The sequence below is a fragment of the Podarcis pityusensis genome, assembly GCF_964106645.2.
Source record: "Podarcis pityusensis genome assembly, chromosome: Z".
NCBI classification, from domain to species: domain Eukaryota; kingdom Metazoa; phylum Chordata; class Lepidosauria; order Squamata; family Lacertidae; genus Podarcis; species Podarcis pityusensis.
Window position 1 is genome coordinate 27,908,427 of NC_138044.1, and position 25,848 is coordinate 27,934,274.

Here is a 25,848-nt window from a genome sequence, read left to right on the forward strand (position 1 = left end):
AAAGAAAAATGGAAATATCACCTTTGACCACCTCTCAACAGGAGGGTGAGCTCAAAAGCCCACACCCACTGAAATTCTAAAGAACTTCTCTAGTGATGTGAGGATGAGACAGAAAAATGGAAGCTTTTTTACAGAGTTAAAAGGGGGGGGGGAGCCTTAAAAAATTGGAGGACAGATTTCAGCACAGCAGTAGTCTCACAGATTTAAGCACCAAGGAGACATCAGGAATCTTGTTCAAACAATTTGCATAATAGTAATTGATATCATGTGTTTCTGCCTGCCTTTGCCTTCCTGATTTGCCTGGAGAGTCTTAATGGTAGTATGAGCACTTTTATGATACCATATTCATTTCTTTATAATATTCTTCCATTGCTTTTTTTAAAGAATGAGTTAATCCTATGTAAAAGAAAGTTTACTTTGGGGAAGAAGTACTTAGCTTAGTTGACATTTTGCCTGGAAAAAATATTGACTGTGCATCAGCCAGTTTTCCCCCTTCCTCTTATCTCCAGTTGATCTTATGGAATACATTATCATAATGCGTGGTGCAATAGATCCTTGTTTGTTGTTAATGTGATGCCAAGAAAATGCATTGTGTTTGTTGCGTCCTGACATTATAATTAAACATAGATTTGGCCTTTTTTATTTTGTTTTGCTTCTATCTCTAAATTTAGAGTAAGGATTATTGTTTCTTCATTGAGCAGATAACCAAGGGATGGGGAATTTGAGGCCTTCTGTGTATTGTTGGACTCCAACTCCCATCAGCCCCAGCTAGCATAGCCAATGATGATGGGAGTTGGAATCCAGCAACATAGGAAGGGCCACTGGTGCCACATCCATGAGTTAACCATATATTTTTCATTGGTTATATGAACGTCATGAATAAAATTAGCCCTTAGTTGCTGAATGTATATTAAACATATTTTTTTTTGCATATGTTAATGTCTTCTATTAGAGGCAGAACATATTTCATCCATTTGACCTTGTCCATTCAGACTGTGTATGCCATAGGAACACAGGGAGCTGCTTTACACCAAGTCAGACTATTGAACTACTTAGCTCAGCATTGCCTTCACTAACTGGCAACAGCTCTCCAGGGGTTCCAGGCAAGAATATTCCCCTGTCCTATCAAGAAAAGCCACAGATCAAACCTGGAACCTTTTGCTCTCAAAACACCGAGCTTCTCACTTATCAACAGTTTTGAAAAGCCTGGGATTTTGTGATGTACTAGCCCTGCATAGTTTCCTTAAAATATGTATAGTGTGTGGGGGGAAATGAAACAGGTGTCTTTAAGGACTAGAATCTGTTTCCAGCTGGCTCGCCCCATTCATCTTCCTCTCAAAATATCACCACCACCTGCCAGAATGGTGAGCTCAGCCACATTCATCTTAATGCCAGATAGAAATATTTTTAAAGAAAATCCCCTGGATGAAAAGGACAAATTTAATCACTTAATGAGTACTCTAAATTTTGTTGTGCACCCATTGTAACCAAGCAGGTTAAGGCATAATAATCTCATTAACCTCACTTTGTTAAAACATCAATTATCTAAGTACAGTATAGCAGGTTTCTTCAAATGTCTCTCTGCAGGAAAGATGGCAGCAGTTGCAGCCCAATGTGGCTGTGAGTGGGGCAAGGGGTGGGGCAAAGACTTCCCGCGCAACCAGCTGGTGGCATCATCAGCCTTCGCTGGCCACGGGGAACATCAGGACTTCAAAATTTGAACTGGCCAGTCACGGCCAAGCTAGGGGACTGTAGTGTGTGACAGACCTAACTGAAGCCTGGCTTCACTCAGGTCAGCTTGGCAATTGTCAATGGATGTCCCACTCATTCACCCTGCATGTTTTGGCCCTGCCCAACAGAAAGTAGACAGTGCATGTAAAAGGTAAAAAAAAAAAAGGTAAAGGACCCCTGGACGATTAAGTCCTGTCAAAGGCAACTATGGGGTTGTGGCACTCATCTCGCTTTCAGGCTAAGGGAGCCAGCATTTGATCACAGGTAGCTTTCTTTATCATGTGGCCAGCATGACTAAATCGCTTCTGGCACAATGGAACACTGTGATGGAAACCAGAGCGCACGTTTACCTTCCCGCCACAGTGGTACCTATTTATCTACTTGCACTCGTATGCTTTCAAACTGCCAGGTTGGCAGGAGCTGGGACAGAGCAATGGGAGCTCACCCCATTGCACAGATTCAAACTGCCAACCTTCTGATCGGCAAGCCCAAGAGGCTCAGTGGTTTAGACCACAGCACCACCCACGTCCCTTTACCTTAGTGCATGTACACGACCTTGCTGTGGGGTTACTTTGTCACCGTATTTGGAGCAATTTCCCTGCAGACAAATTGGACCAGCTTGGAGGTTCTGCCTACCTCACAGCTACTGTCACAAGTTGCCGGAGGAAAATTCTGTTAGGTTGAATCCTTAGTCTAAGCACAGAGAGAGTGAGAAGGAGCCCAACCCCTCTATTCACAATCAAAATATCAAGGTAAAGGAGTCCAAGGGGAAAGATTCTGTCCAAATGCCCAGAGAGGGGCTCATAGTAGTACAACTACTCAAATGGCACCCTGGAGGGATCACCCATATTTGATGTGTTTCATATGGGACCAGCAACACTTGTCTTATGTCAGAATATATTCTTTTCCAAACATTTTTATTCTTGTGGAAATAATAATATATTACACTGCTGGTGCCTCTTGACCAGCATTTTCAGCTTGCCCACACTGCTTATGACAACTTGAACAGCAGCAAGCATGTTACGGAAAAATTGTGACTGATGTTGCCTGACAGGATTTGTTTTTGCTTATTTGCATGAGTTGCTTGAAGGATAATAATTTGCCCACCTTAATAGGGGATGCTGTGGAACTAACATGCTTGAATGTCAGAGAAAAATAAATTCTGTTTGCTATCAGTGTTTTCATACGAACACAATGGGAAAATGTATCCATGTTGCACTAATGGTGTTCTTTTGGCACTCAAATAATTATTCCCCCTCAAAAAAGCCTTAATTACAGCAGGAAAATAATGACCCTTAAGCACTTTGGTACATTTCTGTAGCCACCCTGTTTGCTGTCACAGATCACACAACAGGCATGAGTAAGAAGCTGCTAAATTGCTTGATGGATATAAGCAAGCAGTTATTCCATTGTGTTAAGTTTTCAAAGCATCATACTTAGGCCTCACCTACTCTATATATTTAAAGCAGTATCATACGTCTTTAAACAGTCATGACTTCCCAAAGAATCCTCAGAAGTCTGGTTTGTTAAGGGTGCCGCAAAGCGATGTATGGAACTCTGGTATAAGCAAGACATGGGTGCAACAGCACTCTCCTCTTGTGCAGTTTTTAGCACCTCGTATTCAGAAGCATGAAGGGACGCAGGTGGCATTGTGTGTTAAACCACAGAGCCTAAGACTTGCCGATCAGAAGGTCATGGTTCGAATCCCCGTGCTTTCAAACTGCTAAGTTGGCAGCAGCAGAGACCGAGCAATGGGAGCTCACCCCGTCGCAGGTATTCGAACCGCCAACCTTCTGATCAGCAAGCCCTAGGCTCTGTGGTTTAGACTACAGCACCACCCGCGTCCTCATATTAGGAAGCCCCATATTCCTCTCACAAAGCAACAGCTTTTTCAGAGTGCTTTAAGAGTTGATCCCCCTTCCCAAGGAACTCTGGGAATTGTAGCTCTGTGAGAGGAATAGGGATCTCTTAACACCTCCCAGGGCCCTTAACAAACTACAGTTCCTAGGGCTTTTTGAGGTATGATACTTCTTTAAATGCATAGTGCAGACAAGGCCTAGGGCTGAGGATCCCAAGGTTCAAATCCCCACTTAATAATGAAGCAAAAATGATCCATGTGGATTAGGGAAAAGAAAAATAGAAAAGGGAGCTCTTCCTGTCTCCTAAGATCTCCACCCTTTCAGGAAAGGTGCTGTTGGTATAGGGGGAGGAAAGCTGTAAGGAAGCATCCAGAGAAAGACAGACAGAAGCCTCACCCCCCCCCCCAAAAAAAAACCCATTTCTACTTCTTTGTGTGTTTCCCTAACATAAAACCTTTCTCATTTCAAATCTCCAACCACACTGCTTGGTTTTTTTTGATATCTATGCTGAATCACATTACTCCTCATTAAAAATTAGGCCTTTATTAATTATGACTTACAAAACGATTCTGAGCCTTCTTTGTTCCTTTTCCTTTAATTTTCATTATTGAATCCTTCTGCTTCCCTTATCAAAACTAGGTCAAAAATTATACCCAAGCCAAGAAGAGCCACCTTGAAACCATTTGGTTTTTGGCTTAGATAGGTTGCAAATTAACTTTCCTCCTTTCTCAGTTTCTCTAATGCTGCAAAGTAAAATCCTACAATGGGGAAAATATATTATTTAAAGGAAACATTATATTCTAATTTCGCAAACATACTTTTGGGACATTCAAAAAAATGGGCCACCCAGCCCCCTCTCTCTTGAAGTCAAAGCTCTCACAGTGGGACCATGCAATGTCAACCTTTCAGCAACAAACTCACAAGAGAATAAAAAGGGAGGAAATAGAGAGAAGTATTGTATTTTAACTTAAAACAGCCAAAAATTTATCCGGACCTACTTGCTTAACTTTGAAATTATACATTGATTAAAAGTGGTGTCCTTTCACTCTAAGAGATTCATGTTCACATTTGAGTTTAACGCAAAGGCACACACTTGAGTATTGGACATCAGGGAAAGACATCATTCTGCTCAACCTTGAAGTGCCCAGTTCATATTTTAGATTCCCCCCCACACACACACTTTCACTCAGTCTTTCCTAGTTTATAATTGGAACACTTTTCCATGAACAGCTGCTCCTCATTTTAATCAAAGAGAAACATAGGTAGCTCTGAACTCTGATCAGGGAACACGTATATTCAGAAGTTACCCAAAGATATCAATGGACCAAGATAATAAGCTTTCATTCCCAATTAACCAAAACTTCTGTGTTGTTCCAGCACAGGCTTCAGTGGGTCATGGGGATAAATTCTCTTTTCCCTGCTTTTAATGAGAAGAGGAAGTAACCAGATTTCTCTTGCCTAGAGGGTTCCTTTGGTCCTGCTGTCAGAGAGCTGTCAACCATCCAGATGCCCATTTTCATGGGCCCATTGAGGCCCATTGTGGTGTTTATATCAAAGTTTAGTAGGAAGAATAATCTCTGTAATCATAATGACCACCCTGGGTTCCTGAAATCAAAGTTAGGCTCATGCAATAAGCAGATTTGCTCCTTTTGTACAGTACCTCACAACCCAGAAAATAAGTCCAGAAAAGGCATAACTAAGAGTAATGTGTTCTGCCTTCATTTATTTCAAAATATGGCAAGTTAGCAGAGTTAGCCCAAGACATTTTTCTTCCTGAGGCAAAGGATGAGATGGCTCCAACCAGGCTGGCAAGTGAATCTTACTTCAGTACCGGCAATGGGATAGCATCCTCTTCCACACCTGAGAGTATTCAGCTCACTTAGGTGGGACAGGGCATGCACAGATTTGTCCTTCATCACTTTACCATCACTCCCTGTCCCTCAGCAACTGCTGCCTGAGGCAACTGCCTCACTCATCCTAATGAGAGGGCTGGCCTTATAAAACATCCTGCTGTGTTGAGGGCCCTCCAGCTTACACTGCTTAGTGGTACCTTGGACTTCATCCCCAAAGTCTGGGCCTGGGCATTGGACAAATTTGAGTCAAGATCAAGGGCTCAAAAGAGTGTCAACTGGAAGAGAGTTTATTTATGTTATTATTACATTCCCCCCCCCCCATCTTTCGTCCAGATGGCATACAATTTTTCCTCTCGGTAATTTCCATGGCTGAGTGGGAATTTGAACCTGGATCTCCCACGTCCTAGTCCAGCTTTCTAACCAGTACGCCATACTGACTGTCCACAGCTTGTGCTTCACTGACCTGATTTCACCCACAGGCACACAAGCATCCTACTTGGCCAAAAGTGGAAACCATGGAGAAACTACTTCTTTGACTCTTGCTTTATTCCTTCTTTTTTGCAGGTCCGCTTGGAATGGCCAACAGACCTTGCTGTCAACCCACTTGACAATTCGTTATATGTTCTGGACAATAACATTGTGCTGCAAATTTCTCAAAATCAGCAAGTGCGCATTATTGCAGGCCGACCTATTCACTGCCAGGTGCCAGGCATAGATCACGTTTTGGTCAGCAAAGTGGCAATCCATTCCACACTTGAGTCGGCAAGAGCCATAGGCGTATCTCACAGCGGAGTGCTGTACATTGCCGAGACTGATGAAAGGAAGATCAACCGCATCCAACAGGTTACAACTAATGGTGAAATCTCCATCATAGCTGGAGCTCCATCGGATTGTGACTGTAAGATTGACCCCAATTGTGACTGTTTCTCTGGTACGTATTAAACGAGGGTGCAGAATCTTTTGGTACAATGGCTGCTTTCCCTTCTGGGCAGCCTTCCAAGAGACACATCAGTGGTAGATGGAGCCAGAGGCAAAAGTTGATAGAGCAGGGAATGTAAATGTTAACTTTGTACAATATGCTAGATTCTACATACTAACTCCTCTCTGTCCTCCATCCAGGCAAACATGAAGGATTATCATAGTTCAATGACATAATTCTGTATATAAATTCAATTAATAATAATAATAGTCCAGCCAGACAAAAATACTCAGGTCCTCAACTTCAGGACCTCAAAGCACCCAATTGCTTGATGTCATTGGGACATCATGTGATTGCAGGTAGGCAGCCTTCCCACATGTCAGATGTCGCCCACAAGGCTAGATCCTGATATGGATGTGGCCCACAGAACCAAAAAGGACACCATCCTTGACATAGAGACTTCTTTGAAGTAAGAAGTGGTATATAAATTACCTAATTCTATAATACAGAGTCAGACCCTTGGTCTATCTAGCTCATTGTTGTCTACACTGTCTGTAGAAGTGGACCTACATTTCAAGATTTTTAAAAATGTGTTTTTTTTAAAAAAACAAACACGTGGGTCCTTCCTATTGCAACCTGGAGTTGCTGGGGATTGAACCTGGGACCTTCTGCATGCAGAGCCTATGCTCTGCCACTGAGCTGAAGACTTTTAGTTTGATGTAACAGTTCGTCCCTCTGATCTGCACAAAGAAAACAGTGCCCTCAAAAGCTTTGAAATATGAATTTCTGAAGCAGAGGAAATCCCAAAGAATTCATAAAAGTATGTAAAAATCCTATTTCAAGCTATCATGTCTGTGCATTTTACATTTCCACATTTTCCCTTCAATCTTCATTCTGGCATCCACTGTTCACAGTTTGAATATTCAGATGGTTGGATACCATGATCCTATGGTACTGTGAGGACAGATTCATGCAACAGTAGTGCAGTCATCATCTCTGCTGTGCAATGCAATACTTCTTGCACAGGGCACTGTTGACGTGCCTCAAAACAGGTTTCAGGTCAGTATGAGCCACATTATCATATCCATAGGATTGGATTGAGCTGTGTGCAAAACGAAACAATTAGCCAGCTTGGATATTACCCTCATGCTGAAATGAGTATGCCTCCCGTATGTCAGTCTAATGTTCATGCTCAAAAAACTTCATTAGGAAATGGGGATGAGGAAAGGGCAGTTGATTCATTTTATGGTGCTTTAGTCAACTAATCCAGGGGTCCCCAAACAAAGCCCCACAGGCCAGATAAGGCCCAAGGGACTCATTTATCCAGCCCGCAGCAACACCCACTGCTGCTGTCCGTTCTTACCGGCGCTGCACTGCACGGCTGCCCACTTCCAGGTCAGAGCAGCACCGGAAATAGCTTGTGCGCCTGCACAAGCGTTATTTGCGCATTCACAAGTGTTATTTCCGGTGCACATGCGGGTTGGAGGAGGCCCGTGCACATTCACACAAGCTATTTCCAGTGCTCCTCCGACCTGGAAGTGCACCAGATACAGCGTGTGTGCACGTGTATGGGCATGCGCTCCCTCGCCCTCCGGCCTGCCGTGTGATCGGCGCTGGAGACACCAGCCCGAGGCGCGGTAAGTTTGCTTACCCCTGAACTAATCCAATAGCAGTAGGAGAGAGAGGACATAGTTTAGAATGGGGAGCTGCAAACCATCGTGTGTCCAAAGGAGGGGAAAGAGAGTAATAAAGGGCATGTAAACAAATGGTTTAATTATCTGGATGTGTTTAGCCTAAAGAAGACTAAGAGGAGACATCATAGTACCATTCAATTATTATTATTATTATTATTATTATTATTATTATTATTATTATTTTGATTTATGTACCGCTTTTTTTTTTTTTTAGAAATTTATTGGGTTTTACAAATAGCAATACACATAATAAACAATGTAACATATATCTTGACATAATTTCACATTTTCTTTGGACTTCCTCACATCTCCCGCTCCCACTTTCATCGTTATCGCATTTTGTCAGCAATTTATTATCTTATTTGCAATCTTATATCCCTTCTATATTTCATAATCTTCTACTCCTCAAAAAGAGTTATATTTTCTCAATCTCACTTATTTTCTTAAAAACATCTAAGTTTAGTGGTGCTCAGTTATATTGATCTAGCGTCCTGTTTAGCATTCACTCAAATTGCAATGTTTTTGTAAATAGTTCTTAAATTTCTTCCAATCCTCCTCAATCCTCTCTTCTCCCAGGTCTCGAATTCTGCCGGTCATCTCGGCCAGTTCCATGTAGTCTATCAGTTGCATCTGCCATTCTTCCAGTGTGGGTAGATCTTGAGTTTTCCAATGCTTTGCAAGTAGTATCCTTGCTGCTGTTGTTGCATACATAAAAAATGTCTGGTCCTTCTTTACCACCCCTTGGCCGACAATACCCAAAAGAAAGGCCTCTGGTTTCTTAGTGAAGGTATATTTAAATACCTTTTTCAGTTCATTATAAATCATTTCCCAGAACGCCTTCACTTTAGGGCATGTCCACCATAGGTGGAAGAATGTTCCTTCACACTCTTTACATTTCCAACACTTATTGTCAGTCAGGTGGTAAATTTTTGCAAGTTTGACTGGGGTCATATACCATCTATATATCATTTTCATTACATTTTCTTTCAAAGCGTTACATGCAGTAAATTTCAATCCAGTACTCCACAACCTTTCCCAGTCCTCAAACATAATGTTATGCCCAATGTCCTGCGCCCACCTTATCATAGCCGATTTAACCATTTCGTCTTGTGTGTTCCATTTTAACAGCAAGTTATACATCCTTGAAAGTACCTTACTCTTAGGTTCTAACAATTCTGTTTCTATTTTCGATTTCTCCACCTGGAACCCTAATTTCTTGTCATTTTTAAAAACTTCTTTAATCTGAGCGTAATGTAACCAATCTCGCACTTTATCCTTCATTTTCTCCAAACTCTGCAATTTCCAATTGTCTCCATCTTTTTCTAGAATTTCCCAATATTTTGGCCATTTGGCCTCCATATTGGGTCTTTTTCGGGCCTTAGCTTCCAAAGGTGAAAGCCACCTTGGGGTCTTATTTTCCAGCAAGTCTTTATATTTTGTCCAGACATTAAACAGTGATTTTCTGACAATATGGTTCTTAAAGGCCTTATTTGCTTTAACCTTGTCATACCACAAATATGCATGCCATCCGAAAGCATTGTTAAACCCTTCCAAATCCAACACATCAGTGTCTTCAAGAAGTAGCCAGTCCCTTAGCCAGCAAAACGCTGCGGCTTCATAGTACAACTTTAAGTCTGGCAGGGCAAAGCCCCCTCTTTGTTTTGCATCAGTTAATATCTTAAACTTAATTCTGGGCTTTTTGCCCTGCCAGACAAACTTAGAAATATCTCTCTGCCACTTCTGAAAGCACTCCGTCTTGTCCAAAACCTGAAGTGTTTGAAATAAAAACAGCATCCTTGGCAATACATTCATCTTAATAGCAGCAATTCGGCCTAACAAAGAAAGTTTCAATTTTGACCAACTATCTAAGTCTCTCTTAATTTCTACCCAACATTTTTCATAATTATCCTTAAATAGACTTAGGTTTTTTGCTGTTATGTTTACCCCTAGGTATTTTACTTTTTTAACCACATTAAGTTCCGTCTCATTCTGAAACCGTTCTGACTCTGTATCAGTCAAATTTTTTCCCAAAACCTTAGTTTTCTGTTTATTTAATTTAAATCCAGCCACCCGACCAAAGTCATTAATCAGTTGTAATACTCTTTTCGTACTAGGCTCTGGCTTCTGCAAGGTCAAAACCAGGTCATCTGCAAAAGCTTTTAATTTGTATTGTTTCTGTCCGACCTGAATTCCTTCCACCAACCGATCCCCTCTAATCATATTCAATAGCACTTCCAGAACCGAAATGAATAACAAAGGGGAGATAGGGCAACCTTGTCGAGTTCCTTTTTCAATTTTAAACTCTTCTGTAACCACATTATTAACTATCAGTTTAGCTTTCTGCTCTGAATATATCGCCTCAATCCCATTCTCAAAACCCCGTCCCACTCCCATCTCTTTTAAATTTCCCATCATAAATTTCCAGGAGATGTTGTCAAAGGCCTTCTCCGCATCTATAAAGATTAAAACTGCTTTTGTGTTTATATCTGTTTGCAAAAGTTCCAAGATATCAATAATGTTCCTTGTATTAGCAAACAAATGTCTACCTGGGAGAAAGCCTGCCTGGTCCTTATGGATTACTTCATTTAAAACTTTTTTAAATCTACTTGCCAAAATGTCTGCAAATATTTTGTAATCCACATTTAAAAGGGAGATGGAACGGTAGTTCTTAAGTTGTGTCTTTTCAGCTTCCGTCTTTGGTATTAATGTGATAAACGCTTCCTTCCACGACTCCGGTGCCCTCTTCCCCTCCATAATTTCATTGCTGACCTCCATCAAAGGTTGTATCAAATAGTCTTTTAATGTCTTATAGTACTTGGAGGTCAGCCCATCTGGCCCTGGAGATTTGCCAAGTTGCATGTTCTGAATGGCTTGTTCAATCTCCTGTCGTGTTATTTTTGAATTCAGGATTGTCCTATTTTCTTGTGACAATTTGGATAGTCCATTTTTTGCCAAAAATTGTTTAATCTCAACTTCGTCTTGCGGCCCTTGGGTGTATAGTTTTTTGAAGTATCTCTGGGATTTATGTACCGCTTTTATCTTCCAAGGATCTCAGTGTGGTGTACATGGTTATCTTCATCCCCATTTCATCCTCACAACAACCCTGTGAGGTAGGTTAGGCTAAGAGATGGTGACTAGCCCAAGGTCACCCAGTGAACTTCATGGCTGAGTGGGGATTGTGAACCTCCAGCTCTCCCAGGTTCTAGTCTAACACTAACCATTATGCCACACTGGCTCACTAATTACCGTATTTTTCCATGTGTAAGACTAGGTTTTCCCCCTAATAAATTATGTCAAAAATTAGGGGGCATCTTATACATGGATAGTGCCAAGGCCATTTTCTTAAATCTGAGTCCCCCAAAATAGGGGACATCTGATACATGGGGACATCTTATAGACGGAAAAATACAGTAATCGCTTCCCATTAGGCATCCCAAAGCATTTACAATATAACATATATAGAACAGTTCCATATCTAGAAACAGTTATTTTAAAATGCTTTTATAGAATCAAATGGTGATAGAGAAGGTGCCACACTAAATACCATGTAGAACGCACCTCGTGATAGTACAGCATTTGCAGAATGCTCTCTCCTGCAGAACACAGTGATTACTTGTCTATGTAGCTGATGAGATGATTTTATAGGTAGTCTAGTTCCACCAAAACCAGAGCCTTGAGCTTAGCCCAGTAGCTAATTGACAGCTAAAGGTAAAGGGACCCCTGACCATTCGGTCCAGTCGTGACCGACTCTGGGGTTGCGGCACTCATCTCGCTTTATTGGCCAAGAGAGCCGGCGTACAGCTTCCGGGTCATGTGGCCAGCATGACTAAGCCGCTTCTGGCAAACCAGAGCAGCGCACGGAAATGCCTTTTACCTTCCTGCCAGAGCGGTACCTATGTACCAAAGTGCATCTACTTGCACTTTGAGGTGCTTTGGAACTGCTAGGTTGGCAGGAGCAGGGACCGAGCAACAGGAGCTCACCCCGTCGCGGGTATTCAGACCGCCGACCTTCTGATCAGCAAGCCTAGGCTCTGTGGTTTAACCCACAGCACCACCCGCGTCCCCAATTGACAGCTAGTGCTATCTAAAAACCTGTCATATAGAAGATAAAAGAACTGGAAGCAGGAGCAATAGGCAACAGGGTAGACAAAAGAGATGTGTATTAATCCAACACATTTCAGATCCTACTGGTCATTCTTAAGAGAAATTCAGAGATATGAAGATTCAATAATTAGTTGTGCTGCTTCTTTTCTACATGTTGAATTAATAAACAGGGAGTTCCATTATTGTAGCATTATTTATAACATAAATTAAACTTGTTCTCCGTAATTAGAACCAATGGGTAGAGAGTTTGGGGAAGCAGATTTTGGGTAAATGTGAGGAGAGGGGTCCTATCAGTGTAAGCTGTTTGACAGTGAAACTGTCTACCTTGGAAGGTAATAGGTTCTCCCTTGCCAGAGATATTTAACCAGAAGCTGGATAAATGTCTGCTAAGGATGCTGTAGTTTCATCCTGCTTTTCAGATCATGCATGTAAGGTGGTGTCGATTACGTGACCTACAAGGTCCCTTCCAGTTCTTTGTTTCTGTGATTTTACTCATTTTTCAGGACTGCAAAATCACCTGCAAAAAGGACCATGACAAATCCCTTGTCATCTACAAAATGATGTGTCTGCTAATGGAAGTGGTAATGAAATTAGGACTGTGAGATTAACGTCACAAGAAATCCTGAGTCCTATGTTGATGGTCATGCTGGATAGAAATGTACAGAGAGGGATTAGGATCATGCTTTTTGGCATTACATCAAAGGATGAGGGGGAAATTGATTCAATTCACATTTATATGTGAATTATACCTAATTCACATTTTCTAAAACAGTGTGTGAACTGAAACACAGCCACCCTTTGAAATTTACACTTCTCTGAATTTTGCAGATCTTCAGCCAAGTAATGTTTGAATAAAATGCTTATACTAGGGCAAGGTATGCATAACTAATACATATATTGATGAGAATAACATATAAAATGCATGAAGAAAACTGCTTTGCAAAAATGTGTATTTTAGTCAAAGCCACATATTAAACGTGCATATTAACATGAAAATGCTGACAGATTACCTGAGGAATTAATTAATTAAATAAATTGCAAGCTGATATGGAAATGTGCTCACTTTTAAGATTGGAAAGATAAGGAACTGTGAGAAAATTAAACTGACAGATATTCATATCCCTGTTTGATCTCCCTGCATTGATCATTACTTCTGCACTTAACATGCATAGACTCCAACACTGGTAAGGATCTGAATGCACAATCTATCCTGCAAAAATGGAAGGGCACCCATTCAAAATCAGTGCAAGTATGATTTCTATCCCCACATACACACACAATGGATGTATGGATCCATCTACTCCCATACTGTGCCAGTTTTACATGCATGTAAACACAAGTCTATTCCACCCCTTATTCCCTGGGTTGTTTAAAAAAAAAAAACTTGAAAAATTCACTTACCAAACCCCTCCACTAAAATATGGATTCCTGAATATTTTTATATACATTCCCCCATAAAATAGTAATCTTTGTACCCTTCTTGACCCATAAAATACACATTATTTGTACACATATTTTGGAACCAAAAGTGCATTGCAAAATTCAGAGAAGTGCACAGTGCAAATGTTTACATATTAATGCAGGAAGTGTAAATCCAGTTGATCTGCTTAAAAATTCAGGTCAAACAAAATTCTCCCCCATTCTTGTTCCACGTGCAAATTTCTACCTTTTTAGTGTTTCTGCACAAGTGTCCAGTCTTCATTTTTCCTGGGTCCCCAACTGGCTTTTCCTCTTCCAGTTCCTTATTCCAAATGATGAAGTACATAAGCATTCATGTAACAGAAGCTGTTCATCCTTGAGCATCACCTGGTGAATGGCAAATGATGTATCTCATGTCATTTTAGGCTTTATATCAAAATGAGGAAGATTAACCAGCATAAGATATTGGGTGACTAATCTTGCCTAGCATCACCATAATTTGTAGTGTGTATGTTTTACAAGGTCTGCCTGGAGATGGGGTGGGATGCATAGTGATTCAGAGCAACTTTCACATGCTTTTTGTTAAGCATGCAGATGCTGTTGTAAGAGAATCAAATTGCTAAATGATGCCACAGGAGGCTGATGGGTGGGACAAAGAAAAAATAGTTGACAACATGCATGTTTGGAGGCATATATAAGACACCTGTACCCTGAGGAAGCATGATGACACAGGGCTCCCCTTTTCTGATTATCCTCTTCTGGACCTTTTATTTTATTTATTTTATTTAAAACATTTCTGCACTGCCCTTCATGACTGATTACAGGACAGTTCATAACATTGCAAACAAGTTTCTAAGAAATGTAACTGATTAAATGAAGGGGGGGACCCAAAACAACAACAACAACAGTGCATTAGCTCATTTCCTCTAAATGCTTAGCATTAACAGTCAGCAAATGCCTGGGTGAACAAACAGATCTTTAGCAAGCATTAAAAGCTTCTCAGACTCAGTTCTTTTCTTATTACAGGGGAGGGGAGTAATTCCATAAAGCTGGGTGCCACAACAGAAAGGTTGTCACAGAATGGATTTCAACTGGTTGCAGCTAGCCAGGAGGGCCTCAGCTGAAGATCTCAACATGCATGTGTATGGGATCTTTGTGCTTGCTAATCGGTAGTAATGGGTGGTTGGACTTGAGAGTAACTGCAAACACTGAAATAAAACTTCTACTTCCTACTTGAAATAAAATGTTCTTCTCTTATGCTAGCAGAAGGTAGCAGGTGTGGGCAACAACCACATTATTAGATTCAAACCTTGACTTGGTGCTTTGGAAAGAACTCTCAATTTGAAATGCTTTTATAGGCTGGCCAATTTGACTTCCTTCTGAGTCTGCTTTGTTAATCTGCAGACTTGGTGGCCCCTGCATGTTGGATAAAGTCCACAAAGTTTCAGTCAGATAGGTCCAGTATTTTTGTGTGTGCTGGGCACCTTTAAATGTTTTCTCCTTTTTTTGTTTTAATGACATATCCCTGGCTTATTTATTTTGGGGCAGAATAAGATGCCATTTTCAGGCTAGCTTTCCCCTCCTTGCATGAGTGGGGGTGTAAAATGAATACTGCCAAATTTCAGAAGAATAAATGAAGTATTTTCCCACGAGTATCTTGAACAGTTTTGGAGTATGTAAATAAGGAATATTCTAGTCTCCCATTATAGTTTGTGGGCAATTTGTCTGCAAGTTGAAGAAACATCAATCCCACTTCACCTCTAACAACCTCCAAGGCATATTCCTCCAGCTCAGGATTCAGGATGTGGCTGAACCCAGTTCATACCCCTAGAAGACAGGCTATCATAAACAGATAAAATAGCCTATGAACTCATGGGAAGATAGGTCTGCCTGAAGACATAGACTTTCATCTTCCATGAGCTTCCTCAGTGGTTCAGAACCTAGGGCAAGCCATTCTTGACACAGAAGTTACTACACCTTTATAATCTTGATGGCATTGGAAAGTTCTGGGTCTTTTCTTTCATTACATTCCTGCATTGATGGAAGAAACTGCCTGGGAGGCAGCTGCTAAATGGCCAAGCAAGTCCTAAATGTTCATCAGTGACAAAATAATTCAGTTCTGGTACAGCAAACCTAAACACAATGGGTCGGATCTAAACTTAATAGACCAATTGAAATCAATGGGACTTCAGTTAGTGATGACTAATTTAAGTCCCTTTGATTTCAGTGAGCCTGCTATAAGCTCTGATAAGTCTGTATCTATTTCCTTTAGCTCGTATTTAAAACCATTTTACATATACTCTACTGGACTTTATGAAATGCAACAAACTCAGTTTTTTAGCTTTTGACTGTATTCCCATTGCTTACTTCACGAATGGATTTTGATTCAAGAAGGCGTGAATTTTGCAGAGGAGAGCATATTTGTCCGTGACCTTCTTTGTGCCCTGGGAACTTGAAATGTAGTAGCTCTGCCCAGCCAACAGCACTGTAGATTTACAACTATTAGGGTAACTGAAGCATCTATATCTCCTGTGTCCGTTCTTCAACTGTGCCGATTAGGAATTGTACTTGCATTAGATAATGAGAAACAAATCTGTTGGAGCAAAATATTGGTTTACAGTTTTAAAAATATTAAGTCTGGAGAGTTCTTATTTTTGTTTGGTTAATCATATCAGGTGCAGATTTAATAAAGTTGCTCCCTGTTGTTTTGCAGGTGATGGTGGGTTCGCTAAAGACGCAAAACTGAAAGCTCCCTCTTCTCTGGCTGTATCTCCTGACGGCACCTTGTATGTAGCTGACCTTGGCAACATCCGTATCCGTGCAGTCAGTCGGAATAAGGCTCATCTCAATGACATGAATATTTATGAGGTTGCATCCCCAGCAGACCAGGAACTGTATCAGTTCACCAGCAATGGGACTCACTTGCACACACTCAATCTGATTACAAGGGACTTCATGTACAATTTCACATACAACGGGGAAGGCGATCTTGGCACCATTACCAACAGCAATGGGAATTCAGTTCATATTCGCAGAGATGCCAGTGGTTTGCCTCTCTGGCTAGTGATGCCTGGAGGTCAAGTATACTGGCTGACCATAAGTAGCAATGGGATTCTCAAAAGAGTTTATGCCCAGGGCTACAATCTAGCTCTCATGACTTATCCTGGCACCACAGGTCTTCTAGCCACCAAAAGCAATGAGTATGGATGGACAACAGTTTATGAGTAAGTGACCTTCAAATATTTTTAATGCCTCATCTGCACAATACATTGAAAGCCATATCATGCCACTTTAAACAGTCATGGAATCGTAGAATTGTAAAGTTGGAGGGGACCCTGAATCTAACCCCCTGTGACGATGCCTCCCCCTAAAAACAGAATCCTGGGAGCTTTAATTCATGAAGGGTGCTGAGAGTTGTTAGGGTACTATCACAGAGCTACAATTCCCAGAGATCCCTGGGAAGAAGGATTGACTGTTTAGCTACATTGGGAAGTATAGCTCTGTTTGGGGAATAGGTCTCCTAACAACTCTCACAACTTTATGAAACTTTGCAAAAACTCTTTTTGAGGTACTTATTTTTAAAATTAAATTTGTATACCACCCTTCTTCCAAAGATCACAGGGTGGTACACAACATAAAAATTCAAAATGAAAACACAAAATACATAATAAAACAAAAGCAAAGCAAGCCAATAACCCTCCTTTCACAGGCTATAGATTCAGCCAAACTCTAGGTTGAAGATAAACTTTTTTGCTTGATGCCTTTACCCAGAGGTCTCAGGGTGGTTCACAGAATAAAATCAAAATATAAAACCACAAAATACATAATCAAAACAAAAACAACAACCCAATAAACCCGCCCCCCAAAAACACCACATTTGTAATGAGGGTGCGAGGAGTGCCTACCTGGGGAGAGCATTCCACAAATGTGGAGCCACCACAAAAAAGGCCATTCTCATATTGTCACTCTCCAGAGCTCTTGTGGGGGAGACACTCAAAGAAGGGCCTCAGATGATAATCACAGGATCTAAGTCTGTTTGTATGAGGAGAGGCAGTCCTTGATGTATTGTGATCTTGAGCTGTTCAAGGTACTTAAAATACTTCCTCAGCACCTTTTTCATACTATAATGCAATCCCTGTTGTGACCAGGGTTGGGCAAATAAGTCTATAGTTAATAAAGGCTGGAAATTGCCCACAGGGATTGGCATATGGAGAGGCATTATGGTTTATTGATTAGAATGTCCCTGGTTCAAATCCCCACCCAGCCACTGGGTGACCTTGGACCAGTCACTATATCTCAGCCTATCCTATCTCACACAGATAGAATGGGAGAGAAGAGCCATGTACAACACCTTGAACTGCTTGGAGGAAAGCTGGAGTGTGGCTTGCTTGGATGCATTAGATCAGTCTACACATAAGAACTATGTAACTTAGCAATGGGGAAGCTGTTACCCTCTATATGCTATTGAACTACATTTCCCATCATCCCTGGGGATTGCCCATGCTGACTGAGGCTGATGGGAATTGAAGTCCAGTACTTTTCACATAGGTGCTTTATCATAGAATATGCATAAGAAATATAATCCCATGTCACTTTTGCATGTGTTTACCCATGATAAACATCACATTTCTGTACTAATCTGTGTTTGTAACTAAATCCACATGAACATTTGCATTTAAATATAAATTCTTAAACACATTTTCTCTCAACATACACATTTAGAATTATATTTTCTCTCAAAGATACATTCCTAAATGTACTTCGATGTAATTTTTTTCAGTCATGCATTAAATTCAGGAATGACTGAAGCTAGTGAATTAATAAATTCTGATTCACACATTGAGTAGTGCAGGATAGGTTATACTAGAATTTTCAGAGATCATTTTCCCCAAGCATCTTAGTTGTGGCACTGCACCATGATAAGTCGTTTAGCATTTAGTAAGAATTCACTTTTTTTTTCTTTCCAATCACAGTGTGTTGCATCCAAGCCAGAGTTTGGGGCCCTTATCTCTTGGAAGCTATTCTTGGATATAGATGGGAAATGGTGGCTGAACTACCAGAAGAGCCTTATTATTCTTATTATTCTTATTCTTATTCTTATTCTTATTCTTATTATGTTATTTATATGCTGCCCATCTGACTGACCCCAGCCATTCTGGGCAGTTTCCAACAATTTAAAACACAGTAAAAATTTCCCTATGCAGGGCTGCCTTCTAAAAGTCAGATAGTTGTTTATCTCCATCTGACAGGAGGGCATTCCACAGGGCAGGCGCAACGAGAAAGCCCTCTGCCTGGTTCCCTGTAACTTCACTTCTTGCAATGAGGGAACTGCCAGAAGGCCTTCACAGCTGGAGCTCAGTGTCCAGGCTGAATGATGGGGGTGGAGATGCTCCTTCAGGTATGCAGGGCCTAAGCCGTTTAGGGCTTTACAGGTCAGCACCAACACTTTGAATTGTGCCTGGAGGCAGAATCAAATTTCCACAGATAACTTCCAAACTTCCAGTGTTCGAAGGCATAGCTTTTGTGCCGAGTGTAGCTTATGCCCATCCCCCATGACTAACTAAACGAAAACATGTTACGCAAAATAGTAAAATTTGCAAGATAAGGGTTGTATCCAATGTAGTGCTTAGTTAAAGACATTTAGTGGTGTATAAACGTTGTACTGGTGGAACATTATTGCACAGGGGAAATCACAAACACATTACCAAAGATGGTTGCACAACTAATTGCGCAAACTAAATGAGCTATTGCACTACAAGCCTCTCCTAATGCAGCTGTTGCTTTGGACTAATTTGTTTCGCTGCCTTTAAACTCTTCCACTGCAGAACTTTCACGCTAGGTAGCAAACAGAGAAACATTGGGTGCAGTCCTAAATGTTTCACAGTGTTGAGAATTTGCAGGGTTGGGATTGGGGGAAGTTACCGTATTTTTCGCTCTATAACACGCACCCGACCATAACACGCACATAGTTTTTAGAGGAGGAAAACAAGAAAAAAAATATTATAACGAAACAGTGGATGTATGATTTTTGTGGTTCATGCTGTGGCCACAGACATGTGATCTGACGGTGAGTTTGGGGTAGCCCAGTGCAAAAATCCTGAGGATCCATGTGGATCCATGCTTTGTAACCACGTTTTAGGTGGGAGGGAAGGAAAAGCGCTCAAGGGACAAGGAGCACGCGAGGGGTGGGTGGAGAAGGATGCTGCTAATAATGCAGAGGAGGGGTATAAGGGGAGAAGAAGCACGCGAGGGGTGGGTGGAGAAGGATGCTGCTAATAATGCAGAGGAGGGGTATAAGAGGAGAAGGCTCCTCTCCTCTCCCACTTTGCTCCTTTAAAGCAAGCAGGCTCTCTGTCCCTCTCTCCTCCCCACTCAGCGGCTCTTCTCCTGCTTTGCTGTTTCAAAGCGAGCCACAGAGGAGGGAAGAGGAACCATGGATCCTCTGCTCATGACTGCAGCAGATCCCCTCGCCATCCGTAGGCATTCACTCCATAACACGCACAGACATTTCCCCTTACTTTCTAGGAGGAAAAAAGTGAGTGTTATGGTGCAAAAAATACAGTACCTAATTTTGTTTGCCTGGGTATGCTAGCATAGAACTGTGCATCTAAGAACCATTAGCTGAGGCTGCGATCCTGTCCTTTTTCACCTGACAAAAAACAAAGTCCCACAGAGCTCAGCAGATCTTATTTCTGACTAGACGGGCCGTGGATTCTGTTATCAGATCATGTGGATTCCCTTTGTGAATAACATAAGAAAAGCCCTGCTGGATTAGTCCAGTGGCTCAGCTTTTCCAGCTTCCTGTTTTCATGGTCACCAACTAGGTGCCCCAGGAAAACCCTTAAGCAGGACATGAGCACCAGAGCGCTCTCCCCACTTGTGATCTCCAACAATTGGTGTTTAGAAGCATCCCGCCTGCAAATGTGGTGGTATGCTTCTTAACATTTTAATGCAATTTAAAATTAACTAAAAAGATATTTAAAAGATTTTAAAACAATTTTAAACCATCTAAAAACATTTAAAGCCAACCAGTTACTAATTTCAAGGCAGGGTAAAAGAGAAATGTATTTACATTTCTCCTGAAAGTCAATAATGGGGGAGACAGATGCTACCTTTTGAGTAGCAGGGTGATGGGGAAAACTTTGGACTGCCACTGCGCTTGAGAGTACTGGATGAATAGTCTGCTCTGGCATTAATTACACTGGGCAACAATTTTTTACTTTTTGAATGTTGTCTAGATTTCTACAACTGATTTAGGGTATTTTTGCACTGCTGAATCAGGAAATGGCATCCGTTTCTCTCCATCAGGTCAGGTTTACTATAAACTGAATGGTGGGCATTGATAAAGGTAAGTACACGTAAATTGCATGTTGCTTCACCATTTTTCAAACTTCAGGGCTTGAACTTCCGTTTCTTGGAACTCCTGGAATGCTCAGCGGCAGGGAGGTCTCTCTTCAGAGTCCAACAGTAGTCAGCCATCATGACTGCGTCCCAGCGACCCTGATACCTGGTCTCCATCTCTTTCATGTCCTGGTGGAATCTCTCCCCCTGCTCATCACTCATTGAACCCAGGTTCTCAGGAAACCGGTCCATATGTGAAAATAGGTAGTGCATCTTGACGCTCATGTTGCAGCCCAGGTTTCAGAAAGCAGTCAGCATGTTGTTGACAAGTTCTGCGTAGTTTCTGGCCTTATTGTTGCCAATAAAGTTCTTCACTACCAGAACAAATGCCTTCCACGCTTCCAGTTCCACTTCGTTCATTGAGTTTCTGAACTCTGGATCTCTGATGAGCTGACGGATCTGAGGACCATCAAAGATGCCAGCTTTCAACTTCTCCATGGTCAATCTTGGAAAAGCCTGGCACAAGTAAGTGAAGCAGTCACCATCCTTTTCCAGAGCCTTGGTGAACTGATTGATTAAGCCGAGCTTGATGTGCAGCGGTGGAAGAGTATTCTGTCTCTGTCCACCAGAGGGTCGTTGATGACGTTCCTTTCTTTGCAAGGCACCAATTCCTCCCGCACAGGTAAGTCCTTATTCGTGTAATGCTGAGCACGGTCCCTACTATCCTACATGCACAGAAAACTTGGTGAAGCCAGACTGTTGTCCCAACAAAAAGTTCACCATCTTCAGGTCAACACAAATAAACCACTTATGCTGATCATAACCAATTTTCTCCAGCACATACTTCACCGCTTCATAGTTCTCCTTCAGTGTACTCGAGTGAGCCAGGGGTATAGAGGCAAACTGGTTGCCGTTGTGTAGCAGAACACATTTCAGTGATCGCTTGCTGCTGTCAATGAACCGTCTCCAATCTTTGGGTTCGTACTGTGGCACTCCAAGCTTGAGCAGAAGCTGTGCAATATCTGCACAATACACCAAGTCCTTCTCTTCCGAGAAAAAACGGAGGTACTCTTGATGCCTGTTGCGGAAGAAGCTGATGCAAGCACTGTCAGAGAGGAGGTTTTTTCCCTTCAGTCTGGATGCCAACAGTTTGGCAGAGTCCTTTGACAAGCTGAGGTCGCGAACTAGATCATTCAACTCCTTTTGGGAAAATGGATGTGGAGCATCATCTTCAAGAACCACTTCTTCTTCATGTCCTTCAACACTGGAGGCATCTTTGTCACTAATGTCAGGAAGTTCTCCGAAGATAGGCACTGGAATTTCATCACAATGAGCTACAGGACGACGTGCTGACTGAAGATCAGGATTAACTTAGTTTTGATCCCCCAACTTTATGCTTTGCCGCACCAATTTATGGAAGATTTCGAGGTTTTATGACTTCAAACTGATCCCTTTTCGACATAATCACCCAGAACTATTGGACCCGAATACTTCTTGTCATTAAAATAATAATTTACAATCAAAACAATTATTTGACATGTGGCCATAGCTCAAAAATTTGACCTGATTGAGCAAAACCAATGTGATTTTTGGATTCAGCGCATCAGATTCATCCTAAATCAAGTGAAAAAACGCAGACAACAAATTTGTTGTTGACCAGTGTTATTTGCCTATTTCCTTTGGTTTTTGAATTGCTCCCTAGCAAACATCTCCAAGTGATTAAATAATAATAAAAGAAAAACATATATACAACAATTTCATTATTTTTTTTAAAAAAGACAGATTTGAAATCCAATACAGCTGCAGACTGGTATAAAAATATTCATTTAAAAGACTTGTTGAAAAAGGAAATTCTCCAATATGCATTAAAAAGGCTTACTGAGACAGTGTTTGCCTGATATGTAATGGGGGAGGGGATGTTCCGAAGAGTAGGTGCTGCCACATTAAAGACCTGGTTCCTACATCATAAGGAACAGACCTCCTGGTGAGATTGTATGTGCAGGATGCCTTGTCCTGAAAAGTACAGTGATCCACTAGGTATATAGAGGATGAGATTATTGTTTATGTTCCTTAAAGGTGCAGAAGTCCTCTGGAGGGGCTGGGGGAGAGGCAAGCAACCTTTTGACTCCCTGTCTTGCTCTTCCACATGCTTGCAAATCTCCCTTTTCTGCCCTGTCCATTTCTGCAATTGCTCACAGCCTGTCCTGTTCTAAGCTTCCAATGAGAAGTAGGATTGAGCTGAAGCAGCAAAATCAATGGGAGATGTCAGGTTGGTTTCATCTGGTCAATTTATGGTCTGTGGTCCACAGCTTTTTACTGTTATTCCCAATGTATAAGGTGACCAGATGCATTAGAGGACAAACATTCTTCCTTACGCTTTTTTCTTTCTTTCTTTTTTTAGAGTTATACAGGAGCCAATATTTGAGTAGACGCAGCTGTGGTAACTCCTGAAGTACTGCTCATTTATTTTGGATTTATTACATTTGTATACTGCCCTCCCTTCAAGGAGCAACAGGATGCCTCTGTACCTGGTTCTTCCCCGCCCCCCTCAACACACACATCATTTTAACCTGCCCTCTGTTATCTCCTGACAATGTGTGGTACATAGGACCCAAATCTGGGAGACCAGGGTTCAAATCCCCACTCAGCCACAGAGCTCACTGGGTGACTTCAGGCTAGTCACCCTCAGCCTAGCCTACCTCACAGGGATGTTGTAAAGTTTAAATGAGATGGGGATGAAGTGCATACACCACCTTGATCTCCTTGAAATAAGGGCTGGATATGAATGTAAATAAATAAAATGGGGCCCTATTGCAAACTTATAAGATGTACTGAGTAGAAGAGAGCAGAGTACCTTAACAGTCTGTAAATCTGCCATATTCAAGGTTATCAGAAGTTGGCAGCATTAGAGACTTGCTAAGGTCTACACCCCAGCAGTGGCTGTTAGCTGCCAACACCTCTCTCCCTGCTCCCAGTATAGCTCTTCCTCCTCCTGCTCTTCCTCTTTGTTGAGATGTGCTCAGCTGCCCTCTCCAAGAAAAGCAAGGAGAAGAGTCAGCAGCCTCCACTTGCCTTTCCTTCGGCTCAGAGGGAGTGCAAGAGGGCAATGGTGCAAGGAGGTGGGCCCATTCAGGACCAGGACTGGGCACCTGCTGTAAGTCTATGACCTAGCAAGGACCCTACCTCTGGCCATGAAACCGCCAGTTGCAATGCCCTCTCCCTCTGTGCAGCAGCACAGACTAGCCTAGAAGGAATTGTCTCTGGAGGCAGTAGTGCTTCTGAATACTGGTTGCAGGAATCCTTGGGGAGTGGCAGGAGTGCTCTTGTGCTCGGATAATGCTTGCAGGGTTCCTACAGGCATCTGGTTGACCACCATAAGAACAGGATGCTGGACTAGATGGGCCATTGGCCTGATCCAATAGGTTCTTCTTATGTTCTTATGCTTGTTGCAGGGGACGTGGTGACCAAGATGGGAGCCTGCCTATAACATCTTGCTCAGGAGCCCTGCAAAACCGAAAACCAGCTCTGGGCTTACTTAGAGAGTCTGGTCCACTGAAACTAGGCTTAGAAGCAGCATTCTATTGTAGACAGTAGATTTAGACTGTGGTGCATGCTTGATTGCTCTGTGTGTGTGTGTGTGTGTGTGTGTGTGTGTTGCCTGTTACAGTTTTTCTGGTTTGCAAATACAGTGGTACCTCGGGTTAAGTACTTAATTCGTTCCAGAGGTCCGTTCTTAACCTGAAACTGTTCTTAATCTGAAGCAGCACTTTAACTAATAGGGCCTCCTGCTGCCACCGCGCCGCCAGAGCACGATTTCTGTTCTCATCCTGAAGCAAAGTTCTTAACCCAAGGTAATATTTCTGGGTTAGCGGAGTCTGTAACCTGAAGCGTATGTAACCTGAAGCATATGTAACCTGAGGTACCACTGTAATATGCCCAAAAGAGTTGGTGAAGCAGGGGATGATCAAGGTCAAATCAAAGGGGAAAAGACAACAGGAGCCAACATAAATGGTAATGTGGTACAGTGGTACCTCGGGTTACATACGCTTCAGGTTACATACGCTTCAGGTTACAGACTCCGCTAACCCAGAAATAGTGTTTCAGGTTAAGAACTTTGCTTCAGGATGAGAACAGAAATTGTGCTCCGGCAGCACAGCAGCAGCAGGAGGCCCCATTAGCTAAAGTGCTTCAGGTTAAGAACAGTTTCAGGTTAAGTACGGACCTCCAGAACAAATTAAGTACTTAACCCAAGGTACCACTGTATCTTCCAGCCCTTCCCCATGATGAAATGTAGGAATATAGGTATGTCTTCATTATCAGGATACAAAAGGATAAAAGGTTACAGCATTTCCTAGGTGTAACCTCATATGCCAGGCAGCATCTAAGAGTTTGGAAAGAAATCAGGCAGAATTGCATGGTTTCCAGCCCTCCAGCCTAGCCAGGCTACCCCAGCTGAATATCAGCTACTGGCATATAAGACTGATCCCTAGAAAAGACTGCAAGCCTTCACCTTTGGCAACTTGGCCCTAACCAGAGCCATCACACACCCTGACTGAACAGGGGAAAAACCTGCACAGCTTGTGCTCAGCAGCTGGATTTTCTGCTAGGAGGCACAGAGGAGCTGCCATCATTTCCCACTGACCTGCTGTGCTTCATTCCCTCTGTACAACCTTGGCTGGGAGAAATAATCCATGCAGATGGCAGCCCCTGGGGCCGGGTGCAATTGTGTACACAGCTCTTGATGCACGCCTGGAAATTTTCATCCCTGGAGGTGGTGAGGACTGGACCAAAAGGGAATTCCCAATGCCTTTTGAACATTTGCAGCTCTTCAAGATAAGGAAATTCTAAAGTGGATGTTATTTGGTAGTTCAACTTTGTTTTATTTTATTTTTCCTGGATGCAGAGTGACCTCTTGTGGTACATCTGCA

At 42.0% G+C, this 25,848-nt stretch overlaps 1 protein-coding gene across 12 annotated transcripts in view; it reads left to right on the top strand.

Moving 5' to 3' along the window:
* The window catches only part of TENM1 (teneurin transmembrane protein 1), a 410,060-nt gene that overhangs the window by 346,583 nt on the left and 37,629 nt on the right, over window positions 1-25,848 (top strand). For all 12 annotated transcript variants that reach the window (XM_080991224.1, XM_080991234.1, XM_080991231.1 and 9 more), the window contains 2 exons: window positions 6,008-6,374; window positions 16,293-16,803. In XM_080991224.1, coding sequence (XP_080847350.1) covers window positions 6,008-6,374; window positions 16,293-16,803 — 878 coding nt within the window. The remainder of the gene's footprint in view (window positions 1-6,007; window positions 6,375-16,292; window positions 16,804-25,848) is intronic.